General features: G+C 49.9%; 2 protein-coding genes across 2 annotated transcripts; both read left to right on the forward strand.

The window, feature by feature from the left end:
* Positions 1 to 7837: 7837 nt before the first annotated feature.
* Positions 7838 to 12325, forward strand: LOC117729340 (mucin-2-like; the record flags this gene model as incomplete). The annotated part of the gene is made up of 7 exons (XM_034530319.1): positions 7838 to 7909; positions 8423 to 8635; positions 9431 to 9553; positions 10748 to 10978; positions 11291 to 11488; positions 11701 to 11860; positions 12234 to 12325. Coding segments are annotated over 7 exons (1089 nt in total), but the record flags the coding sequence as incomplete, so codon positions are not given.
* A 75-nt stretch (positions 12326 to 12400) lies between these two features.
* Positions 12401 to 12787, forward strand: LOC117729341 (threonine-rich protein-like; the record flags this gene model as incomplete). The annotated part of the gene is made up of 2 exons (XM_034530320.1): positions 12401 to 12562; positions 12737 to 12787. Coding segments are annotated over 2 exons (213 nt in total), but the record flags the coding sequence as incomplete, so codon positions are not given.
* Positions 12788 to 15456: the final 2669 nt, after the last annotated feature.

The raw sequence follows: 15456 nt of genomic DNA on the forward strand, positions 1-15456 counted from the left end.
CCGGCTCAACAAGCGAGAGAAAGAGAACCAAGCAGTGAATCTGAGAAACAAAACGTTATTTTCTGATTGTTTCACTGCGGTTACATCCTAAAGGATGCCGAATGAATGCAGCTGAGGCGAAAGCTTCGTCCACTCGACTCTGGTGTGTTGTGGGGAGAGATGGAGACAGCAAAGCTATCAGGTATATACATTTTGTCCCGACCTCACCTGTGCACCATTATTTTTATTTTTATTTATACTACCGCTGCTCAAAGGCTGACGCCGAGAAACAAACATAGCAAAATAAGAAGGAAATATAAAATACAGGCAGAGGGCAGCGTTTCTGCAGATACAGACACATTATGTACAGTTAAATATATAATAAAAGAAAGAACAGAATCATACTATTTCTTTCAAATTAAACTGTATAGAGACTTTTAATTACCTGATTTAAGATTGGTTTTTTTTAAACTAAAAAACGTGTTAACTACAGAATGATATTTGTCCCATGCAATTAAATATGTGTAACTTAACTAAATGTATATTTATAGTGCTGTATGTGCTTTGAGAGTTTACATATAATTATCTGGCATAAATCACATTTATGCTGGCCAGGATAATCGTCACATTAAAATCTCATATCATTCCATGCCTAGTTACAACAACCACAACTCTGACTGCAACCACATCTATGAAGACAGTTATTGCATGAATGGTCCTCTGTTAACATTGGAGAATAATAAAGAAGGGCATAGAAATAAAACCTGGCTGGCAGAAAGCATCAAGTGCCACAACCTCCCTTTTGAAAAGTTGTTGACAAGGTTATTGGTACTTTGTTTCTCATAGATTTAAAAGGATTATTAGACAATAAAAATGTCATATTGCAAAACATTATATCTGTTTGTGAATAGTTTTTTTTTTCATTGCCAACAGACATTTCGCTATACTGATACTATACTTTTTAAAAAACTCTTTACACAGTTTTATTTACAGTTAATCTAACTTCCATAATGCACTAATGCAACTACCTGAGAGGTAGGAGGTATCAGGTTCAACTCTTAAACCACACTGCCAAAAGTCATTAATTTTATGGATATAATGACCATAAAAATAATCTGGAAGCATTGTGTACCAGTATTGTTTTGGAAGCATCTGTTATTTATTTAGCATGAAACAAATCCCATTATAACAGAAATAAGGTAATTTATTTATTACATAGATTGTATTTCCAAGTGCACAAAATTAAACTAAAATAATTACAGTAATGCAATACAACACTATTCACTTTAGATAATTTTATAGGATAGCTAGAGATATGGAAATACAACAGTGCTAGTCAACGCTGTGTGCGTTTGCCCACATGTTGTCATCCTCATCACCAAGAATGGTTTTGCATGCCTGATACATCCATGGCAAACTTCTGCAGTTATGTCCAGACATCCATTATTCATTTCATGTGAGAAGATCAGCTATGTGGCTGGATTTCATAAACTCTCCACCTTCAAAAGGGAAGAATGGTGAGGTGTAAGGAAACGTGACCGATCCTCCAGAACAAAACAGTGAAACGTCATCTGGCATAAAACTCTTTCATAGAGTTCATCAATAAAAGGAAATAGACACTCTGTGTTGTATGTCCCAATTAGAAGTGTATGCATTTAATTTCTAATATGAAATATAAGATGAATAATAAATAACCTCACCCCATCCTTGGAAAAAATACTAAAGTTTATGGGTTGGGTTTAAGGTGAGCTAATAGGTTTGATATGTAACTTGTAAACAAATAAACCTTTGTTATAGTTGCTAAAATTGTCACTATACCAGAAGACAGACAGAAAAAAAAGTCAGATTCCTCGGTCTCCTCCTAGTCTTCTATTGGCATGTGCAAGGTACCACTGAGCGGGCAATAAAAGTTCAGAGTTGAGGAATTTAGAACGCAGTCTCAATAACTGTTTGTGAACTCTGATCAAAAAGGCAAACTCGGCAGTGCCGGTCAAATATGAATCAAGATTCGGTATTGGCTATTTCTCGCCTCTAATGTTTTTGAAATATATGTTATTGTACACATATTAAGTGTAAAGGTTATTTTTGAGGAGTTTTTTCTGATCCGATGTGAGGTCCTGGGACAGGGATGTTGTATGTGTACAGATTGTAAAGCCCTCTGAGGCAAATTTGTAATTTGTGATATTGGGCTATACAAAATAAACTGAATTGAATTGAATTGTAAAGGTAAATATTCAGCTAATAAAACAATAAATAGTTGTCAGGCAGATGGGTTCCAAGATTGGCTTTCGGCCAATGCGTTCCGGCTCTTTTGCTCTCCCACAGATCGTTTACCTGCATGCAACCAAAACCCGCTCTAACGGGATTGGTCAATACTACTCTGACTACAAACTGAAAGAATTGGAAACCAGAAAGTTTTTGATACCAAAATCTTTACCCGTTGCTGAAAGACTGTTTATAGAGATAGGCTCAACCTGAAACTTTATTTATTTTGATCCCGGGCGTAGCTCTACCCATTTGATTGGTCAAAAATTGAAACTCAAAGTAATGAGTTTCGAAAATTCAGACATAAACCATAATTTTAGAACAACAAATGCATTTGGATAGTTTAGTTCAACATAAAAAAAATACATGATTGTAAATATCTTCCACCAAGTGTATTAAACAGCCCAAAAAAAAGTAAAACAATCCGGTTATATACAGGTATCTATATAGGTCGAATATTGCAGAAAAAAGTAACTTCAGATGTTAATATATGGAGCTGGAGTCGGCTGGCCACCCGCCACTATTCAATTCAGTTTATTTTATATAGCCCAATATCACAAATTGGCCTCAGAAGGCTTTACAATCTGCGACTGTGGATCAGTGGTTAGCAGGTCCATCTTTCAATCAGGAGCTTGGCGGTTCAATCCCCACCCTAGTAGATGTGTCCTTGAGCAAGACACTTAACCCTGCATTGCTCCCCGTAGCTGTGTCTACAGTGTATGAATGTAAAATGTAAAGTGTCTTTGAGTACCTTAAAAAGTACTATATAAATTAAACTGATACTTATTATTACACATACGACATCCCTGTCCCAGGACCTCACATCGGATCAGGAAAAACTCCCAAGAAATAGAAAAAAACAATTTTGGGATGTATTGCTATGGTGATTTTGCCAAACTTGCTTTGAGGAACCGAAAACCCTGACTTGTGTAATCTCATCCAGAAAATTATCCCGCTAACCAGGTTCCTAGAAATAGGGCCCTGGATGATTGAGGGGATATTTGTTGAGAAGCATTTGCACACAACTTCCAATCATTAGTGAATATTCCATGTGTCTACGTTGTACCAGCTCACTGGAATTTGTGCAAAGTTTTCTGAAGTATCAGTTTTATACATTTACATTATTATTGTTATTATTGAGATTATCATTGTTATTATTCTTTCAATTATTATTATTAATAATATTAATAGCAACAAATAATAATGGCAATAATGATGATGATTCTAGGGTTTCAGGCCTTTTGACCCCCTAATGAGGGACTCATCTTGCTTAGAATGTGTATTGTCAGCTTTTGAAAAAAAGTGTAATTTCACTGATGAAAAACATTCGAACCAAGAGCCAAATATACAAATCATGACCCACTAGAAACTGATTAATACAGCTATAATCGCTAATTAATCTGCAGCATTTTGTCAGGTCTCTGGATAATGTTATTCGTGATTTAGTTTGTAGTGTGCATTATTTTGTAGACTTGTGTGTCTGTGACATACCTGGTTTTTCAGGTTCTATGAAAGAAGCCTCTGTCACTAAAGCTTTGTCACTGCCTCCATAGCTGAGGGAGGAGTAATTCACAAACTGCAACATGCAAAATCAGACAACATACTTGTCTATTCCCTGAGTAGTGAGGAGTAACAGCAAGCATCATGGAAACACACATCCTTTGTTGGATATTTTTATTTGGATATTTACATTCATCCTCTGCACAAAGTAACTATATACATTATATTAATTAATTAATTAAATAATATGTGTGATTGTTATTTTACTTTCTAATATGTCTTATTGTATCAGAGTAGACATCAGAAGTGTTAAGTACTCAAAAGGTTAAGGCTTACCTTGCTCCTGTGTCTTCCATTCTACAAAATCAACATGTCATTATTTAATTGCCTTTATTTTGAATGTAGTATTTTACAGTTGCCATTCACAACACTAATATTTACTTCAACCTGAAACTTTATAGAATACATTTTGATCCCGGGCGTAGCTCTACCCATTTGATTGGTCAAAAATTGAAACTCAAAGTAATGAGTTTCGAAAATTCAGGCATAAACCATAATTTTAGAAGGACAAATGCATTTGGATAGTTTAGTTCAACATAAAAAAAATACATGACTGTAAATATCTTCCACCAAGTATATTAAACAGCCCAAAAAAAAGTAAAACAATCCGGTTATGTACAGGTATCTATATAGGTCGAATATTGCAGAAAAAAGTAACTTCAGATGTTAATATATGGAGCTGGAGTCGGCTGGCCACCCGCCACTATTCAATTCAGTTTATTTTATATAGCCCAATATCACAAATTGGCCTCAGAAGGCTTTACAATCTGCGACTGTGGATCAGTGGTTAGCAGGTCCATCTTTCAATCAGGAGCTTGGCGGTTCAATCCCCACCCTAGTAGATGTGTCCTTGAGCAAGACACTTAACCCTGCATTGCTCCCCGTAGCTGTGTCTACAGTGTATGAATGTAAAATGTAAAGTGTCTTTGAGTACCTTAAAAAGTACTATATAAATTAAATTGATACTTATTATTACACATACGACATCCCTGTCCCAGGACCTCACATCGGATCAGGAAAAACTCCCAAGAAATAAAAAAAAACAATTTTTGGATGTGTTGCTATGGTGATTTTGCCAAACTTGCTTTGAGGAACCGAAAACCCTGACTTGTGTAATCTCATCCGGAAAATTATCCCGCTAACCAGGTTCCTAGAAATAGGGCCCTGGATGATTGAGGGGATATTTGTTGAGCAGCATTTGCACACAACTTCCAATCATTAGTGAATATTCCATGTGTCTACGTTGTACCAGCTCACTGGAATTTGTGCAAAGTTTTCTGAAGTATCAGTTTTATACATTTACATTATTATTGTTATTATTGATATTATTATTGTTATTATTCTTTCAATTATTATTATTAATAATATTAATAGCAACAAATAATAATGGCAATAATGATGATGATTCTAGGGTTTCAGGCCTTTTGACCCCCTAATGAGGGACTCATCTTGCTTAGAATGTGTGTTGTCAGCTTTTGAAAAAAAGAGTAATTTCACTGATGAAAAACATTCGAACCAAGAGCCAAATATACAAATCATGACCCACTAAAAACTGATTAATACAGCTGTAATCGCTAATTAATCTGCAGCATTTTGTCAGGTCTCTGGATAATGTTATTAGTGATTTAGTTTGTAGTGTGCATTATTTTGTAGACTTGTGTGTCTGTGACATACCTGGTTTTTCAGGTTCTATGAAAGAAGCCTCTGTCACTAAAGCTTTGTCACTGCCTCCATAGCTGAGGGAGGAGTAATTCACAAACTGCAACATGCAAAATCAGACAACATACTTGTCTATTCCCTTTTTGTTTGGATATTTACATTCATCCTCTGCGCAAAGTAACTATATACATTATATTTATTAATTAATTTATTAAATAATATGTGTGATTGTTATTTTACTTTCTAATATGTCTTATTGTATCAGAGTAGACATCAGAAGTGTTAAGTACTCAAAAGGTTAAGGTTTACCTTCCTTCTGTGTCTTCCATTCTACAAAATCAACATGTAATTATTTAATTGCCTTTATTTTGAATGTAGTATTTTACAGTTGCCATTCACAACACTAATATTTACTTTGTTACTGCTGAATCTTTGGATGCATCTTGAAAGAGGCTTTGGGGCAAGACTGTGAACACATGGAAAATAATTTGACAACAATAAATTGAGTACATTTCTTAAAGCTAAGTAGGAAAATTAATCTCCACATGCTCTATTTTTCGGGGCTGCACGGTGGTGTAGTGGCTAGCACTGTCGCCTCACAGTAAGAGGGCCGCGGGTTCGATTCCCGGTCGGAGCGGTCCTTCTGTGTGGAGTTTGCATGTTCTCCCTGTGGCAGCGTGGGGGCTCTCCGGCTTCCTCCCACAGTCCAAAGACATGCTGCAGGTTAATTGATCTCTAAATTGCCCATAGGTGTGAATGTGAGAGTGAATGGTTGTATACATGTGCCCTCGATGTACTGGCGGCCTGTCCAGGCTGTCCCCTTCCTTCGCCCTATGTCAGCTGGGATAGGCTCCAGCGCCCCCGCGACCCTAATGAGGATAAGCGGTATTGAAAATGGATGGATGCTCTATTTTTTTATACCTACAGATTTTATATTACTGGCTCTACGGATGAAGATGACTTTCGTTGGAGATGTTAGTAATGGAATCATCATTGAACGTGTTGAAGATGTATGTAAAACAGATGTTTTGTGAAGGCTTTTTAAGCTAAATGTATCAATGATAATGCATATACACATGAAAAAAGGATGGGTGAGGGGAATAAGATGAATATCCTGATGTGTATTCTCTTTTTTCTTTAGTTTTTTAGAAAGGAGCTCAATAATGAAACAACTTACAAGATCAACGTGACAAACATTCAAAGGGTTAAAGTTGCACATGTTGCAACGACGACACCTGTCGCAACTACGACACCTGTTGCAACAACGACACCTGCACCAACTATGACAACTATCACAACAACGACACCTGTCCCCACGACAACACCAGCCCCCAAGACAACACCTGCCACCACGACAACACCTGCACTAACTACGACACCTGTCCCCACGACGACAGCTGTTGCAACGACGACACCTTCCCCCACGACAACACCAGCCCCCACTACAACACCTACCCCCACGACAACTACTGACCCCACGACAACACCAGCGTCCACGACGACACCTGTTGCAACGACGACACCTGCCCCGACGACAACACCTTCCCCCACAACGACACCTGTTGTAACGGCGACACCTGCCCCGACGACAACACCTTCCCCCACAACGACACCTGTTGTAACGGCGACACCTGCCCCCACAACGACACATGTTGCAACGACGACACCTGCCCCCACGACGACAACTGCCCCTACAACGACACCTGTTGCAACGACGACACCTGCCCCTACAACGACACCTGTTGCAACGACGACACCTGACCAAACTACAACAACTGTCGCAACGATGACACCTGCCCCCACAACAACACCTGTTGCAACTACGACACCTGTCTCCACGACGACAACAGCCCCCACAACGACACCCGTTGCAACGACGACACCTGCCCCAACTACGACACATGATGCAACGACAACTGTTGCAACGACAACTGTCGCAATGACAACTGTCGCAACGACGACACCTGCCCCCACGACAACTGCCCCCACGACAACACCAGCCCCCACGACGACACCTGCCCCCACAACAACACCTGTTGCAACTACGACAACTGTCCCCACGACGACACCTGTTGCAACGACGACACCTTCCCCCACGACAACACCAGCCCCCACGACACCTGTTGCAACGACAACACCTTCCCCCACGACAACACCAGCCCCCACAACGACACCCGTTGCAACGACGACACCTGCCCCCATGACACCTGTTACAACGACAACACCTTCCCCCACGACAACACCAGCCCCCACAACAACACCTGTTGCAACGACGACACCTGTCCCCACGACGACACCTGCCCCCACAATGACACCATTGGCCACGACGACATCTGTTGCAACAACAACACCTGCCCCCACGACAACATCAGCCCCCACGACACCTGTTGCAACGACAACACTTTCCTCCACGACGACACCCGTTGCAACGACGACACCTGCCCCCACGACGACATCTGCCCCCACGACAACACCAGCCCCCACAACGACACTTGTTGCAACGACGACACCTGTCCCCACGACGACACCTGCCCCCACAACGACACCATTGCCCACGACGACATCTGTTGCAACACCTGCCCCCACAACGACATCAGCGCCTACAACGACACCTGCACTAGCTACAACACCTGCCCCAACTACGACACATGTTGCAACGACAACTGTCGCAACGACAACACCTGCCCCCACGACAACACCTGCCCCCACGACAACACCTGCCCCCACGACAACACCTGCCCCCACAACGACACCAGCGCCCACAACGACACCTGTCACAACGACGACACCTGTCGCAACGACGACACCTGCCCCCACAACGACACCTGTTTCAACTACGACACCTGTCCCCACAACAACACCTGTTGCAACTACGACACCTGTCCCCACGACGACACCTGTTGCAACGACAACTATCGCAACGACGACACCTGCCCCCACGACAACACCTAGCCCCACGACAACACCAGCCCCCACGACAACACCAGCGCCCACGACAACACCTGCCCCCACGACGACACCAGCGCCCATGACAACACCAGCGCCCACGACAACACCTGTTGCAACAACACCTGCCCCCACGACAACATCAGCCCCCACGACACCTGTTGCAACGACAACACTTTCCTCCACGACGACACCCGTTGCAACGACGACACCTGCCCCCACGACAACACCAGCCCCCACAACGACACTTGTTGCAACGACGACACCTGTCCCCACGACGACACCTGCCCCCACAACGACATCATTGCCCACAACGACATCTGTTGCAACAACACCTGCCACCACAACGACATCAGCGCCCACAACGACACCTGCACTAACTACGACACCTGCCCCAACTACGACACATGTTGCAACGACAACTATCGCAACGACGACACCTGCCCCCACGACAACACCAGCCCCCACGACAACACCTACACCCACGACAACACCAGCCCCCACGACAACACCAGCGCCCACGACAACACCTGCCCCCACGACGACACCAGCGCCCACGACAACACCAGCGCCCACGACAACACCAGCGCCCACGCCAACACCTGTTGCAACAACACCTGCCCCCACGACGACACCTGCCCCCACGACGACACCAGCCCCCACAACGACACTAGCCCCCACAACGACACCAGCGGCCACAACGACACCTGTCGCAACGACGACACCTGCCCCCACGACAACACCTACCCCCACGACAACACCAGCCCCCACGACAACACCAGCGCCCACGACAACACCTGCCCCCACGACGACACCAGCGCCCACGACAACACCAGCGCCCACGACGACACCTGGCCCCACAACGACACCAGCGCCCACGACAACACCTGTTGCAACAACAACACCTGCCCCAACGACGACACCTGTCCCCACAACGACACCTGTTGTAACGGCGACACCTGCCCCCACAACGACACATGTTGCAACGACGACACCTGCCCCCACAACAACACCTGTTGCAACAACGACACCTGCCCCAACTACGACACCTGCTCCCACGACGACACTTGTTGCAACGACGACACCTGTCCCCACGACGACACCTGCCCCCACAACGACACCATTGCCCACGACGACATCTGTTGCAACAACACCTGCCCCCACAACGACATCAGCGCCTACAACGACACCTGCACTAACTACAACACCTGCCCCAACTACGACACATGTTGCAACGACAACTGTCGCAACGACAACACCTGCCCCCACGACAACATCTGCCCCCACGACAACACCTGCCCCCACGACGACACCAGCGCCCACAACGACACCTGTCGCAACGACGACACCTGTCCCCACAACAACACCTGTTGCAACTACGACACCTGTCCCCACGACGACACCTGTTGCAACGACAACTATCGCAACGACGACACCTGCCCCCACGACAACACCAGCCCCCACGACAACACCGAGCCCCACGACAACACCAGCCCCCACGACAACACCAGCGCCCACGACAACACCTGCCCCCACGACGACAACAGCGCCCACGACGACACCAGCGCCCATGACAACACCAGCGCCCACGACAACACCTGTTGCAACAACACCTGTCCCCACGACAACATCAGCCACCACGACACCTGTTGCAACGACAACACTTTCCTCCACGACGACACCCGTTGCAACGACGACACCTGCCCCCACGACAACACCAGCCCCCACAACGACACTTGTTGCAACGACGACACCTGTCCCCACGACAACACCTGTTGCAACAACAACACCTGCCCCCACGACAACACCAGCCCCCACAACGACACTTGTTGCAACGACGACACCTGCCCCCACAACGACACATGTTGCAACGACGACACCTGCCCCCACAACAACACCTGTTGCAACAACGACACCTGGCCCAACTACGACACCTGCTCCCACGACGACACTTGTTGCAACGACGACACCTGTCCCCACGACGACACCTGCCCCCACAACGACACCATTACCCACGACGACATCTGTTGCAACAACACCTGCCCCCACAACGACATCAGCGCCTACAACGACACCTGCACTAACTACAACACCTGCCCCAACTACGACACATGTTGCAACGACAACTGTCGCAACGACAACACCTGCCCCCATGACAACACCTGCCCCCACGACGACACCAGCGCCCACAACGACACCTGTCGCAACGACGACACCTGTCCCCACAACAACACCTGTTGCAACTACGACACCTGTCCCCACGACGACACCTGTTGCAACGACAACTATCGCAACGACGACACCTGCCCCCACGACAACACCAGCCCCCACGACAACACCGAGCCCCACGACAACACCAGCCCCCACGACAACACCAGCGCCCACGACAACACCTGCCCCCACGACGACAACAGCGCCCACGACGACACCAGCGCCCATGACAACACCAGCGCCCACGACAACACCTGTTGCAACAACACCTGTCCCCACGACAACATCAGCCACCACGACACCTGTTGCAACGACAACACTTTCCTCCACGACGACACCCGTTGCAACGACGACACCTGCCCCCACAACGACACTTGTTGCAACGACGACACCTGTCCCCACGACGACACCTGCCCCCACAACGACATCATTGCCCACGACGACATCTGTTGCAACAACACCTGCCACCACAACGACATCAGCGCCCACAACGACACCTGCACTAACTACGACACCTGCCCCAACTACGACACATGTTGCAACGACAACTATCGCAACGACGACACCTGCCCCCACGACAACACCAGCCCCCACGACAACACCTACCCCCACGACAACACCAGCCCCCACGACAACACCAGCGCCCACGACAACACCTGCCCCCACGACGACACCAGCGCCCACGACAACACCAGCGCCCACGACAACACCTGTTGCAACAACACCTGTCCCCACGACAACATCAGCCACCACGACACCTGTTGCAACGACAACACTTTCCTCCACGACGACACCCGTTGCAACGACGACACCTGCCCCCACGACAACACCAGCCCCCACAACGACACTTGTTGCAACGACGACACCTGTCCCCACGACAACACCTGTTGCAACAACAACACCTGCCCCCACGACAACACCAGCCCCCACAACGACACTTGTTGCAACGACGACACCTGCCCCCACAACGACACATGTTGCAACGACGACACCTGCCCCCACAACAACACCTGTTGCAACAACGACACCTGGCCCAACTACGACACCTGCTCCCACGACGACACTTGTTGCAACGACGAGACCTGTCCCCACGACGACACCTGCCCCCACAACGACACCATTACCCACGACGACATCTGTTGCAACAACACCTGCCCCCACAACGACATCAGCGCCTACAACGACACCTGCACTAACTACAACACCTGCCCCAACTACGACACATGTTGCAACGACAACTGTCGCAACGACAACACCTGCCCCCACGACAACACCTGCCCCCACGACGACACCAGCGCCCACAACGACACCTGTCGCAACGACGACACCTGTCCCCACAACAACACCTGTTGCAACTACGACACCTGTCCCCACGACGACACCTGTTGCAACGACAACTATCGCAACGACGACACCTGCCCCCACGACAACACCAGCCCCCACGACAACACCGAGCCCCACGACAACACCAGCCCCCACGACAACACCAGCGCCCACGACAACACCTGCCCCCACGACGACAACAGCGCCCACGACGACACCAGCGCCCATGACAACACCAGCGCCCACGACAACACCTGTTGCAACAACACCTGTCCCCACGACAACATCAGCCACCACGACACCTGTTGCAACGACAACACTTTCCTCCACGACGACACCCGTTGCAACGACGACACCTGCCCCCACAACGACACTTGTTGCAACGACGACACCTGTCCCCACGACGACACCTGCCCCCACAACGACATCATTGCCCACGACGACATCTGTTGCAACAACACCTGCCACCACAACGACATCAGCGCCCACAACGACACCTGCACTAACTACGACACCTGCCCCAACTACGACACATGTTGCAACGACAACTATCGCAACGACGACACCTGCCCCCACGACAACACCAGCCCCCACGACAACACCTACCCCCACGACAACACCAGCCCCCACGACAACACCAGCGCCCACGACAACACCTGCCCCCACGACGACACCAGCGCCCACGACAACACCAGCGCCCACGACAACACCTGTTGCAACAACACCTGCCCCCACGACGACACCTGCCCCCACAACGACACCAGCGGCCACAACGACACCTGTCGCAACGACGACACCTGCCCCCACGACAACACCTACCCCCACGACAACACCAGCCCCCACGACAACACCAGCGCCCACGACAACACCTGCCCCCACGACGACACCAGCGCCCACGACAACACCTGTTGCAACGACGACACCTTAACTAACTACGACACCTGCCCCAACTACGACACATGTTGCAACGACAACTGTCGCAACGACGACACCTGCCCCCACGACGACACCTGTTGCAACGACGACACCTTCCCCCACGACAACACCAGCCCCCACAAAGACACCTGTCGCAATGACGACACCTGCCCCCACGACGACACCTGTTGCAACGACGACACCTGCCCCCACGACGACACCTGCCCCCACGACAACACCTGCCCCCACAACGACACCCGTTGCAACGACGACACCTTCCCCCACGACAACACCTTCCCCCACGACAACACCAGTCCCCACAACGACACCCGTTGCAACGACGACACCTGCAACGACGACACCTGCCCCCACGACAACACCAGCCCCCACGACACCTGTTGCAACGACGACACCTGCCCCCACGACGACACCAGCCCCCACGACACCTGTTGCAACGACGACACCTGCCCCCACGACAACACCAGCCCCCACAACGACACCTGTTGCAAAGACGACACCTGTCCCCACGATGAAACCTGCCCCCACAACGACACCATTGCCCACGATGACGTCTGTTGAAACAACTTCACCATTGCCCACGACGACATCTGTTGCAACAACACCTGCCCCTACGACAACACCAGCCCCCACGACACCTGTTGTAACGACAACACCTTCCCCCACGACGACACTCGTTGAAACGACGACACCTGCCCCCACGACACCTGTTGCAACGACAACACCAGCCCCCACGACAACACCTACCCCCACGACAACACCAGCCCCCACGACAACACCAGCGCCCACGACAACACCTGCCCCCACGACGACACCAGCGCCCACGACAACACCAGCGCCCACGACAACACCTGTTGCAACAACACCTGCCCCCACGACGACACCTGCCCCCACAACGACACCAGCGCCCACAACGACACCTGTCGCAACGACGACACCTGCCCCCACGACAACACCTACCCCCACGACAACACGAGCCCCCACGACAACACCAGCGCCCACGACAACACCTGCCCCCACGACGACACCAGCGCCCACGACAACACCTGTTGCAACGACGACACCTTAACTAACTACGACACCTGCCCCAACTACGACACATGTTGCAACGACAACTGTCGCAACGACGACACCTGCCCCCACGACGACACCTGTTGCAACGACGACACCTTCCCCCACGACAACACCAGCCCCCACAAAGACACCTGTCGCAATGACGACACCTGCCCCCACGACGACACCTGTTGCAACGACGACACCTGCCCCCACGACGACACCTGCCCCCACGACAACACCTGCCCCCACGACGACACCCGTTGCAACGACGACACCTTCCCCCACGACAACACCTTCCCCCACGACAACACCAGTCCCCACAACGACACCCGTTGCAACGACGACACCTGCAACGACGACACCTGCCCCCACGACAACACCAGCCCCCACGACACCTGTTGCAACGACGACACCTGCCCCCACGACGACACCAGCCCCCACGACACCTGTTGCAACGACAACACCTTCACCCACGACAACACCAGCCCCCACAACGACACCTGTTGCAAAGACGACACCTGTCCCCACGATGAAACCTGCCCCCACAACGACACCATTGCCCACGATGACGTCTGTTGAAACAACTTCACCATTGCCCACAACGACATCTGTTGCAACAACACCTGCCCCTACGACAACACCAGCCCCCACGACACCTGTTGCAACGACAACACCTTCCCCCACGACGACACTCGTTGAAACGACGACACCTGCCCCCACGACACCTGTTGCAACGACAACACCAGCCCCCACGACAACACCTACCCCCACGACAACACCAGCCCCCACGACAACACCAGCGCCCACGACAACACCTGCCCCCACGACGACACCAGCGCCCACGACAACACCAGCGCCCACGACAACACCTGTTGCAACAACACCTGCCCCCACGACGACACCTGCCCCCACAACGACACCAGCGCCCACAACGACACCTGTCGCAACGACGACACCTGCCCCCACGACAACACCTACCCCCACGACAACACCAGCCCCCACGACAACACCTGCCCCCACGACAACACCTGCCCCCACGACGACACCAGCGCCCACGACAACACCTGTTGCAACGACGACACCTTAACTAACTACGACACCTGCCCCAACTACGACACATGTTGCAACGACAACTGTCGCAACGACGACACCTGCCCCCACGACGACACCTGTTGCAACGACGACACCTTCCCCCACGACAACACCAGCCCCCACAAAGACACCTGTCGCAACGACGACACCTGCCCCCACGACGACACCTGTTGCAACGACGACACCTGCCCCCACGACGACACCTGCCCCCACGACAACACCTGCCCCCACAACGACACCCGTTGCAACGACGACACCTTCCCCCACGACAACACCTTCCCCCACGACAACACCAGTCCCCACCCCGACACCCGTTGCAACGACGACACCTGCAACGACGACACCTGCCCCCACGACAACACCAGCCCCCACGACACCTGTTGCAACGACGACACCTGCCCCCACGACGACACCAGCCCCCACGACACCTGT

Source organism: Cyclopterus lumpus, chromosome 4, assembly GCF_009769545.1.
Source record: "Cyclopterus lumpus isolate fCycLum1 chromosome 4, fCycLum1.pri, whole genome shotgun sequence".
Classification (NCBI taxonomy): domain Eukaryota; kingdom Metazoa; phylum Chordata; class Actinopteri; order Perciformes; family Cyclopteridae; genus Cyclopterus; species Cyclopterus lumpus.